The following is a 27,944-nucleotide window of genomic DNA, read 5'->3' as shown; positions in this document are numbered from 1 at the left end:
TTTACCGAATTTACCGACATGGTCAAAATTACGTCAGTCATCGTTAAGAATTTCGGTGACGGTAAATTTTCGGTTTACCGCCCTGCTCTAATTGGTTGCTGTCAAAACTGATAAGAGAATAAATTATAGATTCATAAATTTGTAGTTTTATGCATTTATTAGGAAAGTATTTATCAGTTAAACAGTGAAAATTAGAGAGGACTTAGCATGTCGATTTACAGTGTTTGCCCATGAATCTCCTGCTTATGCCCAAATAATTTTAAGTTAGGGGCCACTGTGCTCCCAGTAAAAAATGTTAGTCTGGAGCCCTGAAAGGCCTACTGAATTGAGAAAAATGTTAGTCTGGAGCCCTGAAAGGCCTACTGAATTGAGACTTTCTTGTCACATAATTACTTTTTTAAATTAGAAACCCACTTTACGACATTTGTTTTTGTAATTTCACTATTCTCTCTTTCTCTCTCAATTCTTTCACAGTAAAGCATAGACTGCAGGACTCAAGCCAAAATCAGATAGCCAACCATCCCACTTTGCGGACTAGGTACTTTTCTCTAGATTGGTGATTAGGGCAGAAGTAGAGGCATAGAAAGACCCATATGCATGCGACTTTGTAAGTGACCTCGGTGAAATCAGCAGTGGTGGTGTCAGTAGCCATGGAGGGATTACATGTGTTACGTTCAATAAAGTAAAAGCCCTCAGTGTCAAGGAGAAAGGCAAACACAACCATTAACCCCTCACTTCGATTTGTGGTGGTGCAGGTGCTGCATGGCAAAACACACTTGCAAATTTGTGCGACAGCAGATTACTCCAAAGGCCAGTGAGGAAATAATAGCGCAAAATAAACAGGACCGTGCATATTAAATAATAACAAATAACTGATTAAAGATGCAATGCTATTCGTACGAAAGCAGTTAATATGTGATAATAAAATGCTTATAGAGAATATACAAAGGTCCCTATACAATTCCTATTTTTCCATTTTGTTTTGGGTTTCTTTCGGACAACTTTTGATAGCCAAGGCTTTGCAGTTTCTTAACATACATCAATTTCTTAAAGAGGTTTTCTTGGCCATTACTTTGCAATAATGCACAGTAAAAAATAATGTTATTCTTACTGCAAACATATTATAATTAGGGATGGGAATTGATAGGATTTTTATGATTCCGATTCCATTATCGATATTGCTTAACGATTCGATTCTCTTATCGATTCTCTTATCGATTCTAATTTGGGGAAAAAGAAGAACAAACGTTTTGATTGGCATCGAGTTTGTTTAATCAAAAGTCACAACCTTACAAACTCACAACAAGGTCAAAAGAGGCCCAAAGCCTCAATATTAACTGTGGCAATAAGTGGCAAATGCACAAGAATGTGTAACATTTTACTGAAACATTTTTCTAATAGAAATAAAAAATATTGGTATATATTGGCATATAGGTCGTTGATCTGCTGTTAGCAATATGTGTTAAACTTGCAGGGGTCCCCAAACTTTTTCCAGTGAGGGCCGCATAACTTTTCCCTTCTCTGATGAGGGGCCGGGGTCAGTTTGTAACAGAAAAAGTGTGACGATAGCAGGAGTACCTACATGTAAAAAATTTTTGTTTTTCAGAAAGCCACAATCAAATAACCCTTTCTGGATATTTCACGGAACAAAAGTAAATAAAATAAAAATAATAATATAATATAATAATAATTAATAATAATAACACTATTAATCAAATAGATAATAACCAAATAACCCTCTCTGAGTTCTTCACAGAAAAAGGCCAGAAAATAAATAACACTATTGGGAAAAAAAAAAAAAATGCTCTCTGGTATTGTTCAGGGGGCCGGACCAAATGTCGGGGCGGGCCGTAGTTTGGGGACCCCTGTTAAAGCGTATTATTTACCAGTATATTGAAATGCATGCATTTTAGTTTTTATGGCGCTTTCACGCTCAAATGGGGGCGCCCTCGCGCTTCCTCACGTGAAGAAGAACGCGCTCACGTGAAGAAGAGCGCACTTACACGAAGAGGAAGAAATGCCGCATCCAAGCGAGTGAGCGAGTTAGTGAGAGAGGGAAGCACTGCGACGACCCTACATTCTTTGCTAATGCTTGTAAAATATCTACAGAGGCAACGCCTGTATGTATCATCTTTTGTGTTGTTGTTGTGTGTTTCCACTCGCGATCGGACACTTAAATCCAGTTGTGTAGTGGTTTGAACGATGTGCTAATGCTAGCGAACGCATGCTAACTGTTTTCTTATTACTGAATTAGCAGCTAATCGTCGCTGATTTACGTTGATGCAACCCTGTTTGTTATTGGGGACAAATTGATTTGTTTCATTTCTATTTTCAGTTTCACTCTTCAAGTGATGGTTGAATAAAGTCAGCAAATTATACCAACGTCTTCTGTATCGTCATTTCGGAGTTTAGCTAGCTGTAAAGCTGTCTCGGTGAGGACAGTGCAGTCTATTCCCTCCCGATGCAGTTATCTCCACCTTGCAATGATTGCAAGTCGTTTTGTTGTAATTTTTCCTCGTGAAGTGAAGACACACTTTCGAGCGTTTGAACCTACGTGCTGTCATTGTTATGTTTACAGCTGCAATGCTCGTGCTTCGTGCTAAACCATCGTAACCCTTCATTTTCACCCTCTTTCCTGGTGAAGTGTAGCCAAACTTTGGAGCGGGTGGTTCTTGGCGCCATGCTAGTTTGATGCGTTTGGACAATAAGACAGTCACGACGGAATATGCGTCTTCAGGACTCGTTAAAGGGATCGTTAAGGCTTTTTCATTGTGATGTCGAGGCCTCAAAACACTAGGAACCGCTTCCGAATTGGAATCGGATTTCGATTCCCATCCCTAATTATAATGTTCAACAACTACGCCATAACAGGTGAAGCTTTATAAATCTCTGAAGCATCCGCTGGCTCAAACATTATTTGATAAAGCGTTCCAGTGCAGCCCTTCAGATAACTTTTCCCTGGCTTGGTGCAAACACCTGTTCTATGTTGAAATGCTTTCATCAGTGACTGTAGTAACGACCTTCATTTTTCAGTTTATTTTTTGAAAAAAAATGGCCACGGATAGCCTAAATTGTACTTCATGTTCTTACAGTATGACGACTACAGAGCTTGTCAAACTGACACTGAATTGCAAGCTGACAATTTTGCAATGCCGCACCAATATTTCCTGAAGAGCCAGTGAAGGGCAAAATATGTTAACATCAATTGCAAACCCTAATCTGTCAAATGATGAATGCCACAATTTAAATAGATGCTTTGTCAATTAAATGTGGCAGTTTTTTATTGCTATTTTAAGTGTAAACATAAGTGTATGAGCATCACACAGGTTATCATTAACACGCAATTTACAGTACTGTATATTAAAGTACTACTGTCCATCCAGGGTGTGTGTTTCCCACAATAAAACAGGCTGGGGACTTACTTCGGAAATCGTTCCTTTAACATCTTCATACACTGCCTTGTTGGTCTCAGATGCTCTGTCCATCTCGCGATCTCTTTGTATTCAGCACGGGAGAGTTTCATCTTTAAACTATAAAAACAAGCAAAGATAAGGTAAACTAAACTGTCAAATAGGTTGCCATCATAGCTGGACAGTTTTCTATTTTGCTGTGGCAAACGCCACGCATCCTATTCATAAACAGATTACCAAATGACTACCAAATCCCTATCATATTTAAATAAGGCATTAAACACGATTGCGGAATCATTAAAAAGTCTGGGAAAAGGGTTTGTTTACCATATGTACCGGACGCTTTGAGACGACACATCCACTTCCCGCTAGGAAGTTGAAGGGACAACCAGTGAGAGAGCTAGGCGCCGATTGGGCTAATCTGCTCAGAGCTGAGCATACGTGTAGATGATTGGCTCATTTTCCACAAGTAGGGCGGAAGTTGGCAATGACAAGCTGCTTGAGGAAAGCGTGAGCTACACACGCTCGCGCCTTTGGAAATGTAAGCGACATTTGCCAAAAGATATTTTAAATATTTAACGAAGACTGTATTACTGTGATTGTGAATCCTTTTAAGCCTGGTTTTGGTAACATTGGCAGTAGAACAGAACAGACAATAGATGGTTGACGCCGTGACCGTCCACTCAAAGTGGAGAGAACTGCAGAACGAGCAGGGGCGTGCAGAGGAGGGGGTCCACACACAAGCCACCCCAGCAGCCACTTAGCTTGTGCAGTTGTTGTGTAAGTTTGGTTTTAAAATGTCTGCTTCAGAATCAGTTTCAAAGTTTCAAAATCAAATTGGAGCTTATATCAATGCCAGAAAATTGTAAATACAGTGGTACCTCTACATACGAATTTAATTCGTTCCAGGACCTTGTTTGTAAGTCGAAATGGTCGTATGTCGAGCAGGATTTTCCCATAGGAATACATTATAATTCCATTAATTCGTTCCAAAGCCTAAAAACATACACTAAATTCTTAATAAATACTGCTGGCACTGTTACAAATGACAATTAAACATAGAAAAACAAATAAGTTATAAATAAATAATTCAGAATAATATAATAATAAGAAGAATAATTAATAATTATTCCTGTAAATAATGTAACGAATCGGATTCTAATATGGCGGACACTTTTTACTGTCCCTGAACGCAGCGCGAAGCGGACGTCTCAGTGAGATAGGTCGGTGCGGTAGAGATAATACTTTCGTTTTCTTGAGAGCAGTCAACTGCTTAAGACAATGGGCGTTTTGTGTTGGATAAGTTCTTAAATAAATGATAAAAACGTGACGAAGCTGGCGATTTCCTTGGCAATGTTACCACAATAATAATTGTCACCTTAACTTATAAATAGTGGCGAACGGTGGTCGGAAGAGGACCATGGAGCTGTATTGTTGAGCCAGTTCAGGGACGCGCACCCCAAGCTCATATTTTTCTATAACTTGCATCTTCATTTCAAAGGTAAGCATCACTTTTTTCCTTGTTTCTCCAACTGTATAACTTTTTTTGAAAACTGTGTTGATTTCTCACACAAGAAAATCCACCGTGCGTTCGTTTGCAGTGCTGTCATGTCGTCGTATTTCGAGCAACTCGTCGGATGTAGAAACAAATGGCGGCTCAAATTTTACGTCGGATGTCGAAAAGTTCGTGTGTCGAAGTGATCGTATGTAGAGGTACCACTGTATACAGTAAATATAAAAACACAAACACGAATAACAAGAAGAACTACAGATCAAATGTAGGAAATATGTAAATTAAAAAACTGTACAGAAATGAGAAAAGAATGAATTTACAGTACATTCATTCATTCATTCATTATCCATGCCGCTTTTCCTCACGAGGGTCGCGGAGGTGCTGGAGCCTATCCCAGCTAACTCGGGGCAGTAGGCAGGGGACACCCTGAACTGGTTGCCAGCCAATTGCAGGGCACAAGGAGACATACAACCATTCACGCACACACTCATACCTATGGACAATTTAGAGTGTTCAATCAGCCTACCATGCATGTTTTTGGGATGTGGGAGGAAACCAGAGTTCCCGGAGGAAACCCACGCAGGCACGGGGAGAACATGCAAACTCCACACAGGAAGGCCGAAGCCCGGGATTGAACCCTTGATTTTAGAACTGTGAGGCAGACGTGCTAACCACTCAGCCACCGTGCCGCCAATTTACAGTACAGTACATTAATATTTTAGAGAAATTGACAGTTGTATTACTCATTGTTTTCCAGACTGTTGTCGTTTAGAGCAATGATGGTTTTAAGGAGGAAACTTCTTTGGTCTACTTCTCTGTGCTGTAAAGCATCTCTTCATTTCTGTTTGCTTGTGCTTGTTCGTTCCAACTAAAAATGTTTTATTTGAGGATGGGGGTGTATAGGGACCCCACAATAAAGAATAGATCTCTGGCATATATGACTGCTAATTCAACAGTAAAACATAATGTTGGGTGAATACTACAGTAAACACCTACTTCCGATTGAACTTATTTTTCTCTTCAATCTCACAAACAACATTGTTGAATAACTGAAGTTTTTGCACTAGTCGTCCACATGTTTTTGTGCTCTTTCCTGCCACCCCAATGCCAAGCTTAAACATCATTTTTTTTTTTTTTTTGGTTGCTTACAATGGTCACTGATTTATTAAATGTGAAAACATAATATATTTACAAAACATTTTAATTTAAATTCTGACTATAACTAATTTAAAATATTTAAGGCCAAAAATTTCTCAAATATATATACTGGTTTATATACGTATACAGTGGTACATCTACATACGAAGTTAATTCGTTTCAGGACCTTGTTTGTAGGTCGAAATGGTCGTATGTCGAGCAGGATTTTCTCATAAGAATGCATTATAATCCCATTAATTCGTTCCACAGCCCAAAAACCTACACTAAATCCTTAATAAATACTGCTGGTACTATTACAAATGGCAATTACACATGGCAAAACAAATACATTATAGATAAAAATTGGAATAATAATATAATAATAATAATAATTCCTGTAATTGTGTAACAAATCTAATGTGGCGGACGTTTTTTTTCTGTACCTGAACGCACCGCGTGGCTGACGTGACACAGAGGGAGTGGCGCGGCTGAAAGTTTACTTTCGCTTTCAGGTGGGCGGTCAGGAGGCGTTTTGTGTTGGATAAGTTCTGAAATAAATGATTAAAACCTGACGAAGCTGGCGATTTCTTTGGCAATGTTACTACAATAAAAATTGTCACATTATAAAGACCGGCGAATGGTGTTCGGAGGAGGACTGTGGAGATGTATTGTTGAGCCAGTTCACGGTTGCGCACCCCACGCTCATATTTGTCTATAATTTACATTGTCATTTAAATTGTAAGTGTCACCTTTTTACTTGTTTGACCATCTGTATAAACCTTTTTGATACCTGTGTTGATTTCTCTCACAAGAAAATTCGTGTGTTGAAGCGATCATATGTCGAGGTACCACTGTGAATATATATATATTTTTTCTTTTTTGTTCATTTGGAGATGAGAGCATTTGTCCATTCTCCTTCCAGGGTTTCTTTAAAAGATCATGGCACTCCGCCACACCAAAATAAAAGCTGCCACGGCTTGCATATGAGATTTTTATTTTTAAGATTTAAAGATCCATTCTAATTTATAATTGGTAAAAATTTAACGACGTCTGAATGAATATATGGAGCTCATTTTTTAGGCACTATTTGCCATGAGTTGTCTGAAATAGCACATCAAATGCACAAATTGTTCCTTTACACGCTTTATTTTGATAAGAGCGATCAGGCGCCCGAAAACGTCGGTCGTCGGCGTTGAGATGGGTATCGGGAGAAATATCCATGGAAAGGTATTTGAAGTTAATGAATGTACTTCTGGTTTAAACCTGTGAAAACGACCTTAATGTTTACATTGGCTTAACGTTTAAGTTCTTTATAACGTGTCTTTGACACTGACACTACTTGTTGTAATTTCAAATGAGTATTTGGAAGTACTGTCCAGTATTTTGGAAAGAGAAAAGTTCCTGAGGACGAGGGTCCGCTTACAAAATGACCATAATTGTTGTGGTGATCTTGACCGTCACATTCCGAAATATTTAATTAGCGTCTGAAGCTAATTAAATATTTCAGAACGTGATGCTCACGCTATCAGGTGCCCTTCAGTTCTGAAGGTATTAGCGCTCACGTGCCGAGGAGTAGAAATTACCAATTGGTTATGGCAAGCGTTGTATTTTAATGTTGGGATAATGTTTTTAAAAAACTGAATGAGGAAAGATCACAGCTGGAGACACAGATCAGGAAGGCAGACACTCCAGGGTATGAGAAGTCTCAAATAAGCAAAAAAGCAAATGGAATCTAGCTTGGACCCAACATGGACAGAAATGGCAAAGTTCAAGCCGTGGCCCTACCACACAAATCTAGGTGAGTGTTAAGAATCATGCACCTATTATATTTAATAATCATAATTGTATTATTTTACCTTAAATTGTGGTGTTGAAAAAGATTCACTGTCTATAACCTGGCATATTCCTAATCCGAAAAATTACAAAACAGATGGCGTATTTGCATTGAACGAAGTATTTTTCATCTCATTGAAACAAATCCATCTATGAATTTGCACTAACGATCAGAAAAGTAACTCCCACAAAGACACTTAAGTTTTAACTGAAGTTGGATTGCAATTTAACATATTTGACATATTTAATTCCAAAAAGTTAATCCGTTGAATGCGTTTCAGAATATGGACCGGGTCAGCATGATGTCAAAGATGGCATCACAGACTGATGAATGGGGAGTGCTGTGCCCTTGTTTAAGTCAACTGTCGGCCATTGCGTTGACAGGGCCATCTCATCGATGAACTGTTTGAGAGATTTTTCTGCAATGAACAGAGTAAGACATTTGGTCAACTGTATTTTGTGAAGAACTGTACAATGTTAGTTAGAGATGCTTGAGTGTCTTCCTAGATCAATTTTTTTTCTTATTCCTGTGTAGGTGATGACAAACTTGAGGAACGGGGATCATCAATGTGAGGCAGCATGCCTCACATTGACCACGTATGATTGGACCACTGTTATGTCCCACGGACGGCTCGCTAAGGGCGTAACATAAAATAACCCACATGTATACTACAATAATCAATCTCGCAATGAACAGAATATACAAAATACGAACGAAGCTGGCTTCTGGGTAAGCCCAGGCCAAAATAACAAACAAAAGGAATCTGCACTTAAACCCCACCCGCTAACTAAACCCTGATTGTGAAAAGGAAATAAAGGAAAGACAGCCACTACCCTAGCTTCTTACACTAAACAAGACAGGAAAAAACAGATTGAACAGAAATGGCAGCTTACCCCTACTGCTTCAGTGCTATTATTTACAGTGGTGAACCAAAACAATCCAATAATGGAAAAACACAAACACACCTCACCGAAAAAGTGTGAGTGTAACAAAGTAACGATCAACTGCACAAGTGGATGAATGACGATCAAACAGCTGGCGAGGAGGAACTCGGCACGAATGCTGTCAAATGCGACCTCAGCTGTCAGTTGACATCGTCCGACTTTAAGCTTGGCGCCCTTTCTTCGTGGCCAATCAGCGGCGGCGACGTCGTCTGCCCATTCGGTAGCGTCAGCCCATGTCACGTTGGGAGGGGAGGCAGCCAGCTGGCGGAGGTGACAATCAGCTGACTGGAGGCTTCGCAAAATAAAACAACAGTTAAACTGCCAGGACCATCATAACAAGCTATTGCTGATTTTCCTCTTTTTTTTTTTTTTTTTTTCCGCAAATAGATCTTTGTGATGGTTCTTGGGCAAAAATAAATGTTAAAAAAAAAATCTTATTCGTCACTATCTGTAACAAATTCACCGCGGCACAACATGATGGGGTTGTCCGACACCTACGCAGCTCACCACCACCACAGCTTCAAAAAAAATCCTAGGGGAAACCCTGCCTTCCTAAATCTGGAAGAATGCCATTTATATCACGATAAAGGTAAGGTATTTCTATTGATGACCTTGGTGCTATTAAATAAATCCATTCATTTTCTATACCACTTGTCCTCAATAAGGTTGCGGGTGAGCTGAATTCTACAGTATGTCAGCCAAGTACTAATAAATTAGAATAATTAATAGTTGTAATACATTAAACAGGCACAGCGAAGCATTGACTTTGACACTTGCTTGTCTGCGTAGTCCCCTGATCACCACTCATAAATTCAGATGTAATTTGACAAATCTTCCCCTTAAGATCAGTATTTTATAATGGCTTCATTTTAACTGTAATTAGTCTCCTAGCGGTACTAAAACACAGACTGCTTTAATTCATTTTCGCTGTATATACCATTAGTTGGATGTTGCTAAGGATTGTTTTTTTTCTTGTTTTCTGTGATTCTAGTTTCCAAATTAATGAAGTGCGTGTGAGCTTTTTTTTCCAATTGCCAACTGGAAATGTCTTATTGCACCGCATGACTATAGAGTCAAAACATTTCATTTGAAAACATTATTACTGGTTCCTCCCCATTGTGATTGAACAATATATTGGTGAGCAAAAAAGCCTCTATCGTGACCTGTGCCACGTCGGGAAATAAAGGCCATTGTTGTTAGGCAGTGTAGTATGATGACTTAGATGAACTGAGGTCTCGGCCCTGCCGTGTGTTCGTGGGCATAGTCCGTGGGTCTGAAAGGGCTCGCTTCGCCGCGCTTGACTACAAAAGAAAGCCGTGTAGTGGAATTGGTAGAGCCAGATAAGATCAGGGCCTCTGAGGAAGTCTGGTCTGATTGCTACAAAGGGCCAAGGTCAGGGGCAGGAGGAGCGCCTCGGCTAGGTATCAGAGGATCAGGGGGTGGGGATTTGCTGCAGGGTAGTGTAATAGGTAGAAAGGATCAGTGTAATGTGATGGCATTAACAGATAAAAATCTGAGACAGGGTTGGGAGTCAGTGAACTGTGATTGCTTTAAAAGCGGTAGGATCACAGATTATGTTGTGTCTGTGCATCTTTAGCTACATTTACACTGCAACGATCAAATAAAAACGGAACTGTTTCAGTCAAATGTACCAAGGATGAATGTTAAGAAACACTTATTTCCATGGCAGTGTTGTATGTTTTACCCAAACAATGCTGCCCAGACTTTTTTCATTCACAAGATGCTTCTTCATTAAAGTCACAAGTACAGTAAACCTTCGAATAATTCTGTAAACAGCCCTACAGTTCTAAGATTCTGCTGGGGCCTTTCTGTGTGTAGTTGACTCCTTGCAAGACATGCTTGCGTCATCTCTCATTCCTACAGAACATTCATGTTAAAATAATTTAAGACTAAGTAGTCTATAGTTGTAGATGTGAGTGTGAAATGCAGAGACAGCATTTTATTTACAACTTGAACAAGAATAAACACCAACTCGAGTGTCGAAGTCCCCAGTGGATTTCCAAGCAGTTAAATTGCTGTGATTCCGTTCAATGTTTTCTTGATATTTCAATGTTTTGTAGTCCAATGTAACATGAAGTAGTAAGTCTACTTTTTCATTGATCAAAAACAAAAAAAAATGCCAAGCTGCCATTGCCATTTCGTTTACAGTAGTAAGGAAAAACCATGTGCTTTGGTGTCCACCTCATATCTACTCAAATTTGAGGTGCCTCCTAAATCATGACTTCTATCTCTGGCTGTGTGAACTTATTGATTATCGAATACACAGGGATTGTATTTTTTTATTTTTTTTTTTATTTTTGTTTTGCGAATTAGGTTACAGCGTCTCTGTGTTAACAAGGCCTTAGACAGTTGATGTGCCCAGGAGAATGATTGAACACTTAAGGCTGGTTTATGCTTCTGCGGCAGGTCTACGCCATCAAGGCAGACCCGATTTTCAACCCTCCGCCGTAGCCTGACGTGCACCTCCACAAAATCCTGACTACGCGTCACGTCAACACATGTTGAGGTGATGCAACTGAACTGTCATTGGTCTGCTCAGACTGTTGTTTCTGGTTCAACACGAAGTCACCGCCATTTACAAACATTCTTGCGCTAAACAAAAAAAATGGACCAGGCCGACGAGAGGATCATCAAAGAGGTCCGCAAGTACGACCAACTGTACAATGTTTCGTCAAGGCATTATAAAGATTGCCAAATGGCAAGCAATTCGTGGAAGGAGATTGCTGAAAATACGGGGCTGGAGGTCAGCAAATGCATAAAAAAATGGAAGAACCTCTGATACAAGTAGGTGTGTGTTTGGAAGCGAATGGCCACACGAAGCGGTGACCCTGCCGGCCAAAAACTGCCAGCTTTTTATAACTTTATGTCATATTTTTGGTTGGTGCACTTTATCATTTATTTTGTACATATGTTTGCTGTGAGTCTGTGACTTATTTATTTTACACTTCAAGTATATGAAGAATAAAGCACAGGTTTGGTGTCAAAAGAGTTGTTTTGATGTTTAATGTTCAAACACTTGATACATCATCACTGATTGAGAGTGCCTCGAAGCGTTTATGATAACGTGTTTACCATCAAGGCTTCCACCGCAGTTTGGGAAGTTCAATAGCCGCCAGAGATCTGCGATGGCTTCCCACTGGCTGGTTGTAGGACACGGCAAAGAAATCGGACAAAACGCTGGACGACGCAGCTTGCTGGCTTCCACCCGATCCTAGAATTCGTAATGTGACTGCCTTCTTTGTGCAGCATCAACAGTCGGACACACTCAGACCCGTGCCGCCCATAAGGTGATTTAGGCAACTGCCTAAGGGCGCAGCAGCGTCCCAAGGGCGTCAAGAAAAATATTCAAATAATATTTGATGATAGCAGTATTCATAAAATTAAACAAATCAATAAAACGAACAACAAAACCATTCATAATAAGTCTTTAAATAATGAAATCATTTTTCTAGTGTGCCTTCTGCCTGTTTCACTTTTTCCTTTGATGCGATAATTTCACCACAGACCCTAGTCTCCCTCACCACCCAGAAGACGAGCGAGCTACCTGAAGGTGCTATTTTTAGCCTCCACAATTGAGCGACGTTATAGTGACAAGTCAACTTCATGGAAAGACAAAAGCCCTCTGGGTCGGAAGAAAAAGAAAGAAGAGACCATAAACGTGAAGAAAAACAGGTTTGTTGAGATGATTTTTTTCAACAGAATAAGCACGTAGACTTAGCGCAACTGAAAGCTAGCGGTTATTTACATAGAGTTTATATGACTTAGTGCTAAAGCAAAATTATACTGTATCATTAGCCAGGCTGTTGTTTTAGAAATATTTTCAGTATTCAGCCAGCTGTTGATTAGTTTCAGTTAAATTTACTCCCCCTCCAATTTTTGAGAAATTTGGACAAAGTCTATGGAGGACTAAAATTTTCTTGCTTACTTTCATGTGATGTGAACCACTTTTACCTAGTGTTAAATTGTGCTTTTCAAATAAATTTGCCTTGCCTAAAACTGCTAAGGTTAATTCAATAAATACACCATTAAATATGCAATTAATAATTTCAAAGTTTTTGTGGTATGGGGGACTAAAAGTTCTAGGGTTTTAAATGCAAACATTTTTTTTTAAAAATATGTCATGATTTCATTAAAATGGCGATCACGTTCATGTAAAAAAAAAAAAAAAAAATTCAATTTATTGTTTTGCTATAATATATTATTTAATTCATTATTATTGGATAGTCCTGTGTAGTTGCAGTACTTCAAGAATTTATTTTCTTTCAACTACGCCCATCAAAGATAGTGACCGGATCCAATAGACAGGTACAGTAGGCAGCAAGAAATAAGGCGCTATTATGGTTATGTCATGCTGGTTTCACAATCAGCAGCTATTTGACTAATATAATGTAACATTCCACTTTCTCTTTGGAGATGCTCTTCTGAAATATTTTCCTTCTACCTCTGTACATTCTGGGCCATCTTTTATAGCGAACTTATCCACATCAGCACCAAGTCCAAGCCCACCAAGTCCAGGAAAGAAGTGCACCTTCCAAAACAACTGTCATATGAAAGTGCTTTTGCATCAGTGAAGACAAGGTGAGTAAGGTTTATAGGTCAAGGAGAAAAAAAAGTTGAAGTTTAAAGTGTTCTGTGTGTCTTTATATAGGTTTGTGTTGGTGGGTGTTAATCATATTGTAATAACAATTCTAATTTATGAATGCATTTGTTTTTGGAGTGTTTTTTATTGGTGCTTCTGAATAGTTATTAGAGCATTTTCTTTTAATTTCTGCGCTTGTTCGTTGTTGTTTTTTATATAATAAATTACAAAGAGATAACGTGCTTTTTCACTGTGAGTGTTTAAATATATGTGGTGAAAATAGGGTGGGGGGCAACAAATATGTTGCCTAGGGCACCAATTTGGTCAGGTATTTCTTTTATTTCATTTTTACTTGCCACTGAGGTTAGAGAGTCACACAATTTCAATTCTCTATCTGTACCTGCACATGTGGTAGAATTGTCAATAAAGCAAACTTTGAACTTCGAACGGCCCTGGACAGACTACCTCCGCAACAGTCTTCTGCGACGCCCGCGCCTCAACATTTGGATGATCAACATTTGTTATTCAGTGTTGATGAGCTGAAGATCCACATTCAAGTGTTCCATCTCCGTTGCCATTGTTGTCTAAACGGAAGAAAACTCAAGGAATTCGACAATAGTCCCCCAAAACCGCACAAACACAACACAACATCCCTCCAGTGGCTTTGCGGTGAATTACAGGGCAACGCGTTCCATTGATGAAGAACTTCAAATGATCGTTGACGATGTAGGGTCTATGCTGTCAGTACTCTTTCACCGCAACGCAGAAGCATAACTTTGGCTTGAAGGTTTAAAAAAATGACCTCTTGCAGACTGACGATTAATGTCAATCTTTTGAAAAAAAAATTTTTTTACATGAACCATATTTAGACATTAAAGGTGTCCGCCCAACAGTGACAATAAAATACTTGTCAGAAAATTTACATCAACACAGCAAAATTGAGTGTTGGGTGTACATTAGGCAAAAAAACAGATTTTTACATACAGGATGAAAGGAACTGTCATCGTAGGTTGTGCGCAAGCAGGGCAGTGGTACACAGAGCACGCTAACCAGATGTGAAGCCTCCTCGCAGTGGGAGGTGAATTTACAAAGGGTGCCTCCCTGTGATAACCGAGAGAGGCTGCACTGATCTCTCTTCTGCCATTGTAGTGCAAAGCAAGGTGCCGCTAATGCTTCTTATATACCCGCAGAAGAATAAATGTCTTGGAAATTGACAGCATCCCCAGTTGACTGATATAATGATTGATGATTTGCTTGCCCGTGTAATTTCCTTTACTCATCGCACATCTGAGGAATATTGTAAGATCTTCCACGTCCTGCCCATTAGTTCCTCTCTCTCCTTTCCACATCCAGTGGCATCGCTTACCATGCAAAGAGCGTGTTTGGTTTCACTCCATTGTCAGCATTACTGTCATAATGTTTCTTCCTCCCCCCCCCCCCCCCCCCCCCCCCCCCACCACCACCACCACTGAAGTCTGTGACTTCACTGGCCCCGCACCGCAAAATTGCTCTCGGAATCTTCAGGGAGTCTGGAATCTCGGCTCTAAAAATCACAGTTTAAACACGAGGGAAGCCAGAGTCAGGAAATGCCTGTAGTATTAGCACGGTATCGGATTCGTGCCTTCAACCCACCACCCCTACCCCCCCTTCCCTCCGAACAGCATGACTGCCCCAGAAAATCCCACATCCATATTTTACATCACGGCAGACATGACATGTGTTTCGCTTGAGCTTTCCACTGTGCCTCCCCCATTTATTTTATTATCCTTTTAATGAATCTAATTAGCAAGACAAGTAATTAAATGCAATTGTGCCCAATGCTCGTGAGACGTAGGAAGAGCACACTGTTCGGCATGAGTGAATTTACCGGATTAATAGGGGATTGATAATATTTTGGGATTGTATTTCACTCTAAATGGGTGCGTGCGGTAACAAAGGCGGCAGCCCGAGCTCATTAATCATAGTCAACGGGCTGGCCGGCCCAGCCCAATTTGCATGACCGAAAGAGGCTGCACATGCTGCCGATTGGCCTGCGTCGCTGGATCAGCCTCCACTGCATCCAGACTGTTAGCGCAATGTCAATCAAAAACACAAAAACGATGCCACTAAAGGAGAGCGGGACGAATCATTTTCCCCCTCATTATCCAAAACACCTGCACCACACTCCACTCTATTTCCAAATTATGATTATTATTTTTATACTTCCAATGCAAGTTATTTTTATTAAATGAATGCATAATTATTTGAAAGATTTGGTGGCTAACAAAATCAAACTAAACTTTTTTTCATCCCACCCAAAGATTAACCCTTTAATTCTAGTATTTACTCAACTGCAGCTTGGGGTAAGCCTCTATTAATTAACCCTTTCAGGGACAGAGGTCACCACAGCTAGATAAGGATTTCTGATATTCTCTATTGAGTTCTAAAAACACTTCAGAAAAGAATCCTGATAAAAAGCAATTAAAAGTAATTTTTCTGATGTATATATTTTACCATTTATTGCATAGTGAGTATTAGGGCTGCAGCCATCGATTATTTTAGTAGTCAATTAATCCATCAACTAGTTAGTTTGAATAATCAAGTAATCACATTAGGAGCATTTAATGTGTTGGAGAATAAATTTTAGGAGATGTAAAACAAAGGCTTGCTAATATTGCACATTGAAAAGAGCATTAAATGTGAATACAATATAAAATCCTAGAGTGTTTCTTCAAACTATGCAGAATTTGACTTTCATTAAAAAATTAAAATACCTGATCTTAGCCGCCAAAAATATAAAGAAAAATACAAAAATAAATATCTAAGTACAACAAGCAAACAATTGGCTAATTTGCATAGCAAAAGTCCGGAGGTTTACATGCTAAGGTTTTTTTAATTTCTTTTTTTACAATTCTCCTAACAAATTTAAAAAAAAAAAAAAATCATTCAAACACCCACAAAAAACTGCTAAATATACCTATAAACTAAATTACGAACGCATTAAAAAAAACATCTCAAACAAAAAAATTACCTTATGTTGGCCTTAACTGGGAGCAGCTGGATTCAGCCATGTTAAACAAGTTATGTCATATTCACTGTTGCCACAAGAGGGCAGTGTATTCACCCAAATCAATAAAACTAAATGCAAAAATACTCAAAACAAATCATTACAACACCACATTAATTAAACGAATACTCGATGCAGCGAAATTTGATATGACGTTTTTTTCTAGTCGAATTACTTGCGTTTATCGATTAATTGTTGCAGCACTAATGAGTATTACACAGTGGAACTAGAGTAAAAAAAAAATGATGAGGTGGAATTACAAATATACCTGGGGGGGGGGGGGGGGGACGTACACAACATTGTAGTGGGACAACCATTCAGTCTACTGGAAAGTCAATTGATTATTAAAGTAAATGACATATACAGTACTTATTAATACTGTACAACAAAAGCTTCACTCAGATTATCTCGGTGACTGTGTCTCAGTAGATGCTGTTATTTTGGTTAGAAAATCAAATAAGCTTTAGTCTTGTGGATAATATAATATTGTCTATGAACTGAAGTAATTACAATTATGACTTTTTTGGTGGGGTATTTCAGAAAGGTGATTTATTTTTTTTTACATTTGTTTTTATGCATTCATATACAGGTATATATATGTATATACATACACACACACTGTCTATATGCATGCCGCATGAGGAACAACATAATTAAACTGAATATAGGCCTGATTCCTTGGACCAATAATAAAGGGAATAATTTACTGCATCTCAATACAGTGTTGAATAACAATGGTCATAAAAACCACTAGTATTCCGCTAATGATTCTCCTCCAGGATTTATTGTGTTTTCCAGCGTGTGGCGTACATAAAACACGCTGTGTCCCCTGCGCTCATCGTCGCGTCATCCCCCCTAACCACTCACCCAACCCCCCCTTCTGCAGGTACTTCCAAAGCCCAAAATTAAATTTTAAACATTCTGGCCCGGTGTTTGGTGACCATGGTTAATCATCGGGAAAGAAAGACATCAAACAATATTTGATAATGAGAAAAATGCCTCCAGGATATTAGCGGAATGGTGGGTGGTGGAAATGGGGTGGTAGTAGTGATGGAAGGGGGGTTAGCACAGCATGAGACGCTAGCTGCAGTACAACGTTGTCTAGACTAGAAGAGCCTGTGTGACACACACACACACACACACATTAACTATCTCCAGCCCACTCAGTCACCTTCTTACGGAGTTAAAAAGCCATTAAGGCATTGCCTCTTTTTTAAAGTTCATGATGAGATAATTAGAATTCAAGATTGGAGAGCCAGTGTGGTGAGATTAGCTGTGCAACTCCTCAACTCAATTATTTCACGTTAACATGGATTTTGTGCACAGGAAAAAAAAAAAAAAAAATGAGAAGTGCAGATGAACAAGCGATTTTCTCTTGAGTTTCACTTGCAAATATGTGTCATTCAAGCAAAATATTACGAACTATAATATCTACTATATGTATGTGACTATATATATGTATATAATAGATAGATGGATAAATATCCTTCATTGGCCAATGTGCTGTATATTGCAGACCTCTAAATTACTGCATCATACTCCAGCTTTCTTGTAATAATTTTTTTTTAAATTGCGGTGACCATCAAATAATTATCAAAAAAAAATACAGTAAATGTGGCCTCATGCAATATGTATAACCAAATCAACACAAATTAAAAAAATAGAATTAAAAAAAAATCACCTATCATGTCATCATGCTAGAATTAGAAGGAATGCTTACTATCTGGGTTGAAAAATTGATATTATAGTAGTGTAAATAGTAGTGGCCCATTTTATTAAAACGAATGCAAACTGGTGAAATAAAGCACAGGAAAGAGGAAGACAGAAAAGCGAGAAAGTGTGTACTCTATGAATGAAAGGTTATGCGTCGTCCCACGTGTTTGTATTGTCAATAACTGGAGATGGCTGTCAGGAAAAGTGGGGAGATAAAGGTCAATAACTCAGGCAAATGTGTTTGTATTTGTGCACTCCCGCTGATAGCAAAGCAAACGTCAGGGCCCTCTGTGTGTGTCAGTGTTAGCGACACCCCCACAACAATAACACAAATAGCAAGGTCTTATGGCTACACCGCAACGCTCATTATTATTGTCGTCGTCGTGGGTGCTGGAAATGAGAGGGAGCCTCAGCACATGGCAGTGACAGCCGGTGCGATGTCACTCAAAAGTCACTTAATAATGAAACACGCCAGAGATCAGAATAGATGACGCCAAAGTGCAAACACAAAGACATTATACTGCTGGAGGAAGAAAATACATTTAAAGAATATATAAACATAGAGTATGAGTAGAGTACATTTTTTTCCATCATGAACATGAACATAACGGGGTAGTTTTGGGGCACCAAAATAATTAGAAATAATTTGTTGCGAATTCCTAATATATGTATGACGGGGTGAGTGTGTGTATGTATGTATAAATAAAATATTATTAATTAATTTTGATTAATATTAAGTTCTTAATATCTCCGACGTGACAATTAGCTTTTTTCGCCCAATAATAGTAGTTAAAGTACAAAATACATCAATCATAATACATACTGTACTTTTGTTTTCCGACAACCCAACCCAAAAACACTTTTCTCTTTGTAATGCTAGGTTAAGCGACAATCTAAAAATGTAATTTAGTTTTCATGCATGTCATTTTTTCCTTTTATTCCTGTGAGTGATGTTAAGTGCAACTCTCCATGGCTACATGTACAATTAACACACTTGTAGAACTAACAAAGAACATAACTACTGTACAGATGGCGCTGGCGACCATTATTGTTGTGCTTTTAATTGGCTGACGAAAGAAAAAAATGTGATGTCGCTTTGAATATAGTTATTGGATTACCATGAGGATAAAGAAGCACTCCTAAGCATTTGTATGTGTTAACAGCACTGGATTAGCAAGTTAACAAGCAAGTTAGCCTTTTTGTTAAATACAAAAAAAACTGGCCTATTAAGCAGTGATGGTTAAAGAAATACTTGTAGGCCTTATGAGCAAAACACTCTTATAATGTAATGTATAACTGTGGAATCACTACCACATCTTCTGGAAAGAATGTTCTAATTAAAGATGTATATCATCACAAGAGGCACACACACCTCTCATTTACTTATTTCGTGTCCGCAAGTACTTTATCTCCCACAATGCACAAATGTTGTCCTTTATGTTGTGAGCAGATGAGATTAAATGTACTCTTAGTGTGCATATAAAGTCCATAAGGGGAGGTAGGGGTGTAAAAAGCAAAGCCCTCATCTCCGTCAGCCACAGTTTGTTTGTTGGCTGCTTTACATTACACGTGATTATGCAAATCCAGAGCTGTTCCTGTGCATTATGGGCCAAACGCATCATCAAGATCTTTTCTAAAGCAGTCAAGGAGCTATTTCGGCGTTCTTTTATTATCCGCAACAAAGAAAGTCTTTTGTTCACGCTTTGCCGCACACACACTTATAAGGAGGAGAGAGTTACACACACATAGCCCCCCCCCCCCCCCCCCCCCCCCCCACACACACACCTACATAATATACAAGCCTTCTTGTGCCTTCCATGACTTACTACTGTCCCCTAGTGGTGCTAGGCTCCCTTATTTCATTCCTAAACCCTTCATTTTCTTTAACATCACCTGACTCCCGCCTATGTCCCTAGTCCTCTCCCCGTTCCTCGCCTTATCATGCGCAAACATTTAAAGGCTTGATTTGTTGTATTGTATGACAGAGAGCTTCTATTATGTGTCCACACTGTGTCCACAGTGGCTTTTTGCCTCAATGGTGGCCTCAAACAGAGTCAACAAAAACAGGAACCCTGGTGTTTTGTGGCTATTGTGAGCCAAAGGGCCCCGTGTCAATAAGGTATTGTTTGGCGAGAGCGCTGCACCGAAACTGCTGTGAGAATGTTATCAGGGCCCGTGGACATGGAGGGTGTGCATAATGGTGCTAAAATGTAAGTATGATTGTTTGGACAAGCTCTGACACAAGTGGGGAACAAGCCTTGATAGGGCACCAGCTGAATTAGTTGCCACTATTTAACCCTAGACAACTTTTTTTGTACTTTACTGAAACAAGATTATTTTGTGTTCATAAACTGTTAAGCATACAATGCTGCTTAAAAGCATAGTTCCAAAAAGTCACAGGTAAAAAAAAAAAACAGGTGAAGTAATATTCCTTTTAAATACTGTCTAAAAATGTTACATTAGAGGTACACCATCCAATAAATAATGAAAACAGATTGAGACGGCAGCCACTTTGATAATGCCAAGATTACTGTCATTTGAATTGGGTATAGACTACTGTTTGTGTATGTGTTTCTTTTCTTTCTTCTCTTGTATTTCTTTTCTTCTGTCCCCCCATAATCCCTTCCTGTTCGCTGCTTTGTCATAATAAAAAGGTATTTTGAATGATCACAATGGGAGTATGTCAGACTCTCAATGTGAAACATTAAAACTGTTCAGAATCCGGGCACTTAGACTTCCATTCTCTGTGTCAAACAGCTGAACAGGACAGGTTTTAAAAAAAAAAAAAAAAAAAAAAAAAAAAAAATGAATTGGGTATAGACTTAAATGAAATTCGGCACCTTGTAGTTATACTCTATTGTTGAATTCACCCAAAAAACATGAAATAGCTAGCCTACGATTTGAATATTGACCCTTAAATGTGTGGTTGCAATTCGAATGACTCAGAAATGACTGAAATGTTAATGCAAAGCGTAAATACCGAATATAACGCGCACTTTTTTTCCCCAAAATCAACTTGTAAAATCATGGTGCGCATTATAAACGGGTACATGGATGGAGAAAGAAATAATATTATGTATATATATATATACATATATATATATATATATATATATATATATATATAATATAATATATATATATGTATGTATATATATATTATTAGGGCTGTCAAAATTATCGCGTTAACGGGCGGTAATTAATTTTTTAAATTAATTACGTTAAAATATTTGACTCAATTAACGCACATGCCGCTCAGACAGGTTTAAAAGACAGTACAGAGAAATGCCCACATGTTAATTGTGTTTTATGGAGTTTTGACGCCCTCTGCTGGCGCTTGGGTGCGACTGGCTTTATAGGCTTTAGCACCCATAAGCATTGTGTAAGTAATTATTGACATCAACAATGGCGGGCTACTAGTTTATTTTTTGATTGAAATTTTTACAGATTTTTTAAAAACGAAAACTTTAAGAGGGGTTTTAATATAAAATTTCTATAACTTGTACTAACATTTATCTTTTAAGAACTACAAGTCTTTCTATCCATGGATCGCTTTAACAGATAAGAATGTTAATTATTATTATTATAATAATAATGTTAATGCCATCTTGTTGATTTATTGTTATAATAAACAAATACAGTCCCTATGTACCGTATGTTGAATGTATATATCCATCTTGTGTCTTATCTTTCATTCCAACAATAATTTACAGAAAAATATGGCATATTTTATAGATGGTTTGAATTAAGCTGTAATTAACTCGATTAAAAATTTTAATCGTTTGACAGCCCTAATACATATATATATGTATATAACATTTATTTATTTATTTATTTATTATTGACATGGCCATGTTGTGTTGAAGAAACCTATGCGGCGATCCATTGCCGACCAATACGGTACGTGACGTCACCATGTTTCGGCTCTGATCGGCCGAATGATTTCGTCTGTGTTAATCAGCTTTTTTTCACTCTTCATATAGCACAGAATTTAGTTTCTTGAACTCATTTGAGTCAACGTTTATTGCAGCTCTGCAACAAACGTAACAACACAGACTTCCTGTGTCCATCAACTATATCTGTCCCTCGGGAAACGCAAACCCTAATAACAATAGTTCCTATTGTTACTGTCGTGTCGACAGCGATGAGCTCTCTCGGATTTCCGACTTACGTTCGCACTTTGAGTTTACCGTATCAATCCATGGAGGAAACATTTATTCATCATAATGAAACGAGCAAGTCATACAGCAGCCTTTAAAAGAAAAGTCACACATGTTTTGTTTTCTTCTGGATTCTGGTAAGTTCAAGAAGTTATCAGATCATATTATTACCGTACATATTGTCAGTTTACGGTAATGTTTTGAACTACCAATGTGCTATGCTTGTGCTGTGTTTCACCAGTCAGTAAAATGACATTTCTGTATCTGTACACGAGCGCTGTTTTCTTGTATTCTTCTATTTATTGGTGCTAAAATTAGGGTGCGCGTTATAAACGGGTACAATAATGTTCCCTAGATTTTACAAGTAAATTTGGGGTGCGCGTTATACCCGGATGCGCCTTATATTCGGGAAATTACGCTAGTCATTCTGAATTTACCTGCAATACAACAAAAAGAGCCTGTCCTCCTATTACCTTATAGGTAACTAATAGTATGTATTTTTATACATCCTGTTTACCCCTCCACCCCCAGTTTCTTCCGGATCACTGTTATCCCAGGCCCTAATTGGTGCGATAACCTGGAACGGTGCTAATAAACAGCGGGGTAAAAAGGGTCAGCCTCCAGTGGCAAGAGCACGGACACACACCGTCAAGTCACTCATGTCAAAGTAGCAATTAGACTGGTTATAGAGGATGGCACCTCCGCCTCCAGTGTGGCCCGCCACCGCTGGGAAGGCTTCTGGAGCAAAGAGGGCTATCAGTCAAAGACAAACCACATGCATTCATTAGGCTGTTCGGCTGGACATCAATTATTCATTTAGAAGAGTGGTCACTGGATTATTTCTGTCGCCGTCAGGCTTATTGTATCAAATCTTGATGATGGCTAGGTTGATTAAGTATGCACTGTTGTCCATGTGATCAATTGGTGATTTAAAAACAATCAGATTTATAATGCATTTTAAATAGACCATCTAGACCAGGGGTCGGCAACTGAAAATTTGAAAGAGCCATATTGGACCAAAAATAACAAATATGTCTGGAGAAGGAAAAAAACTAAAAGCCCTTTATACAGTGATGCTTATAATGAAGTCAACACATGCTCTATGTATCCCTCTTTTTTCCACAGTTAATGGGGACTGCCCCACACCCCCATGCGAAAATCCGAGGCGGAGCTTATTTACATAATAAAAATAAAAATGTTTTTTTTGTTGTTGTTTTTGTTGGTGTGTTCAATGTATTTATTTAGATTTAACCGCAGTGTAAAGAGATACATATAAGACATGTTTTTTCCTTTTTTTCTCCAAAGTGATTTTATTAAGTAAGCAATTTAAAAAGATAATAACAGAAAAAACCCTTATTGGTATATGTATATTTTTACAAATGAAGCACTGCTAATGTAATAATTATAATATAAATTAGATATATATAAACAAAAACAATAATTTGTACATTAACACATGCATATATCTTACAGTATTTTATTTAGTCATGTTATTTTTTTAACTAAAAAAAAAATCGCAAAGTAGCGAGAGATGACTGTATTAGCCTACTATCAAAATATCCTAGTTGATTACAAATACATAGTGAGCCTTCATGATTAAATGTTAAGATTAGGGCTGTCAAAATTATCGCGTTAAAGGGCGGTAATTATTTTTTTAAATTAATCACGTTAAAATATTTGACGCAATTAACGCACATGCCCCACTCAAACAGATTAAAATGACAGCAGAGTGTAATGTCCGCTTGTTACTTGGTTTTTTTTTGTGTTTGGCGCCCTCTGCTGGCGCTTGGGTCCCACTGATTTTATGGCTTTCAGCACCATGAGTGAGCATGGTGTAATTATTGACATCAAAATGATGAGCTATTAGTTTATTTTTTGATTGAAAATTTTACAAATTTTAATAAAACGAAAACATTAAGAGGGGTTTTAATATAAAATTTCTATAACTTGTACTAACATTTATCTTTTAAGAACTACAAGTCTTTCTATCCATGGATCGCTTTAAGAGAATGTTGATAATGTTAATGCCATCTTGTTGATTTATTGTTATAATAAACTAATACAGTACTTATGTACCGTATGTTGAATGTATATATCCGTCTTGTGTCTTGTCTTTCCATTCCAACAATAATTTACAAAACAATATGGCATATTTTATAAATGCTTTTAATTACGATTAATTAGTTTATAAGCTCTAATTAACTCGATTAAAAATTGTAATCGTTTGACAATCCTAGTTAAGATTAAGTTTATTTTCCACGTGACTACTCTGACGCCTCAATTTAACATCATTACAATATTACTGAATTAGGATTCCGTTTGTCCTCCTACAAAAACCATATTAAAACAAAAAATGTATTTCCCATTTACAAACATTGCAGCGCTAAAGGGCCGCATGTGGCTCGAGAGCCGCGGGTTGCTGACCTCGATCTAGACTAATGCTGTATTTCTCTTTAACTGTCAGAACATTGTATTCTTAATATTTTAGTTATGACAAAAATGTACATTTATTAGTAAAATGTACTGTCAAATTTAGAATTAATTAAAAAAATAAGTAATTTAAAAGTGTGCAATAATGCAAATGTTGAAAAATATTATTATTTATTATTTATTATTATTATTTTCTTTAATGCTTATGTTAATGGCGTAACACACAGTCCATTATATAATCTTATCTGCCCTGTTTCTTCTCTGACAGGTCAATGCTTTTTTTCAGTCAGTCATTTTATTTTTTTTAATACAGCTGAATGAAAAAAATGCACATCTTTGTAATTTGGTTTACTTCCGAGCAAGAAATTTTACAATAACAAGGCCCGATGGAAGTCCATAAAAGTTATTCCGAGCAAGCCATTTATTTTAGATTTTTATTTGCAGTTATTATTTTTTTAATATTAAGAACAAATTCCTGGTTTTTGTTTTTTCAAATCCATCTCAATATGACCCTGCAAAACCACCATTAATGCAGTAATTATACATATATTTTCCCCCTGCTTTTCCTTGTAAGCATTATGGGGTGGTGCAGCCTATCCCAGCTGACTTCGGGTGAAAGGCATACTATAATCTGGTCGCCCGTCAGTTGTAGGGCACGCACAGAGACATACAACCATTCGCACTGGCAATCAGGACACCACTGAGTGGAAATTGATCCCACACTGCCTGCTCTGAACTTTTTGTGAACTTTTCTTCACAAAAATACTGTGGGTATATTTCTATCACAAAGCCATCAGAATAATAACTTGTGTTTTTCTTCTTTTGTCATACAAAAGTCTTGTGAAAATGTGACTCCATAAAGAGCTGTTAAAGTAAACACCTTTAATGTGAAGGAATGTTTTAACAACAAATGGTCTGTTTGGTAGATTAGTGTCCTGTTAGGACAAAGTGACGCATGTCAGTTTCATGTTTGTTAGGTTTTTTTTGGATGACAAATGGGCCTTCACAACTTCAGAACACTACCATTATCACATGCGTGAATTGTTTTTTCTAATAACCTTTTCGTTGACCAATCATCACCTTTTACTTGTGCTGCAGTTAGGGATGCTGAACGACTTATTCCATTTGTTCTATTTGTTCTGATTCAGTGTGAACTCTTTACTTAAAAGTCTTAACCTGCCTTTGTCTTGGTCTTGACTGGATCTTATTTTGCTTTCATCTTTGTCTCAACTCTTTAAAGTCATCGTCTTTATTTTCTCTTGACCTGGAATAATCTTATTCATTATTTGGTCTTGCATTTCTTGATCAGCCCTCCCATTTGAAATGGCTTGGATGTCTCTCAGTGTCAACATAATCATTCACTGCCATATTTCCCAGTTCAAATGGATTTGGACATCTGTCACCATCAATGGCAGCCAATAGTTAATTGGAATGAATAGAGTCATAATGCCATCTATTCAAATGAGGTCAGTATTTAAACAATACAAGTGTTACATTGTCACCCTGTTTGACAAAACCGTATGCAAAAAAAAAAAAAAAAAATATGTAAAAACATTTTGGTAACACTTTATAATAACTATCCGTTTTACTAGTTAATAGATCATTAGTAAACTGTTGATAAATGATTTATTGTTGATTTGTGAAGCATTTTTTAACAGTTTTTTAAGCATTTACAGGGTGTTCCAATATGGTTGACCCCATTCTAAATGCCCATGCTAGTTGATGGATCTTAATAAAACTATACTTTATGTTGAAGGTCATAAGTTTTATTGGTTAAATATACAAAGAAAAGTACAAATATTTGTTGGTTCTATGGCAGATTTTCATAAATGTGCAACATGAGCGCTGCCTGCAAAATGCCTTATCAAAATGCCTTTTCTTTTGAAGTGAACCGCATTTCTTAACCTGAAAAGATAGAAATGCCAAACGTTACACACAAAAACTTGAAACGTTTCTACACACAGTGTTTCAGGTTAAGAACACCCTGTAAATGCTTAACAAACTTAACAAATACTTCACAAATCAACAATAAATCATTTATCAACAGTTTACTAATCATCTATTAACTAGTAAAATGGATAGTTATTATAAAATGTTACCAACATTTTTCTAATGCAAGGTTGTTATGCTTAGGTTGTAATTACGGTATAAGCATTGTAGGGAGGTGACGGAGCGCAGACCTTGGACCTCGTCTTTAAGACTCGGCAGGCACTCAAAGATGATGCAATGACAGCCCCCTGAAGCGGGCGGGTGGAAATTAAGCCCAATGCGGTGTAAAGCTCTATTCATAACATAACTTTGCTTGTGAAAACAATAACCATTTTGCAGTTGTGGTTAAATTCACAGAGGCCGTAACCTTATTCCTGCACCGCTAGTGGATTGGCTTCATTTTCTTCCCCCCACTCCATTCCTCTTAGGTTTATGCTGCACTTGCAGAGTGAGTCTCTTCACAAGAATGTGTCTAATTTAGTGGCTAAGAGGCAGATTTATACCTGTGCTAGTTATGGAGAAGGTTGCTCCCCAGAGAGGCCCGATGACTGTTTACGGGCGGAGCCACAATGCCTTAGCAGATGATGAAGCACCTGCCAGAGCTCCCCCATGTCTGTGCCGTCCCGTTCTGTCTGCCTCGCTTGCATCCCTTCGCTTTGCCTTCCTCCTTTTCCCTCGCAGCCCGTTCCCATGCCTTCCTTTTGCGTCCTACCCCTCCTCGGGGTTGTGTAGCTAACAGCCATTTCCCACTTTTCTCCCAAGAGCGAATCCATTTACTGGCTCGCTCTGCCGCTGAGCTTTCATCTGTATATCCCTCTGCTTCTTCTTTCCTCCATCCTGCTCCTCCTACATGCACAAACACACACACATGCACACACCCGTCAGCCATCAGTGCACAGAACTGTGGTCAGGTTTAGTTTATGGCCGGGAAAGGCAATATCGAGATTGTTTCAGAGCGGTGTCATCACTCGAGATGTATCGCTGTCAAGAGTGTGTTTTATACGTCTGGGCCGGCGGCCGCAGCCATTTTGGGAAACAGAAAATATCATATCATATGACCTCCTCCGGTATAAAAGTAAACTATCAGCTGTAAATTCGATACACAACTACAGAGGGTGTGTTAAAAGGGAAGGGAGGTAAACGGGCTCTCTGTAAAGTGCTCTAGAAC

At 38.1% G+C, this 27,944-nt stretch overlaps 1 protein-coding gene across 5 annotated transcripts in view; it reads right to left on the bottom strand.

Annotated features, from left to right (window-relative positions):
* The window catches only part of cdin1 (CDAN1 interacting nuclease 1), a 152,707-nt gene extending 125,165 nt beyond the window's left edge, over nucleotides 1–27,542 (bottom strand). For 3 of the 5 annotated variants that reach the window (XR_009067176.1, XR_009067177.1, XM_057859797.1), the window contains exons 1-2: nucleotides 3,738–3,813; nucleotides 3,423–3,530 (exon numbers count right to left, since the gene is read on the bottom strand). Coding sequence is in view for 3 of the 5 variants with exons in the window: in XM_057859797.1 (XP_057715780.1) it covers nucleotides 3,423–3,523 (101 nt within the window). In the remaining 2 variants the exon portion in view is untranslated. Of the gene's footprint in view, nucleotides 1–3,422; nucleotides 3,531–3,737; nucleotides 3,814–27,279 lie in introns of those variants that run through there. The other 2 variants (XM_057859795.1, XM_057859794.1) reach the window with 2 other exon arrangements.
* Between the last annotated feature and the right edge of the window lie 402 nt (nucleotides 27,543–27,944).

Source organism: Corythoichthys intestinalis, chromosome 15 (assembly GCF_030265065.1).
Source record: "Corythoichthys intestinalis isolate RoL2023-P3 chromosome 15, ASM3026506v1, whole genome shotgun sequence".
Taxonomy (NCBI): domain Eukaryota; kingdom Metazoa; phylum Chordata; class Actinopteri; order Syngnathiformes; family Syngnathidae; genus Corythoichthys; species Corythoichthys intestinalis.
The sequence above is the reverse complement of the archived record's forward strand: the minus strand, read 5'-3'. Positions and strand labels throughout refer to the sequence as shown.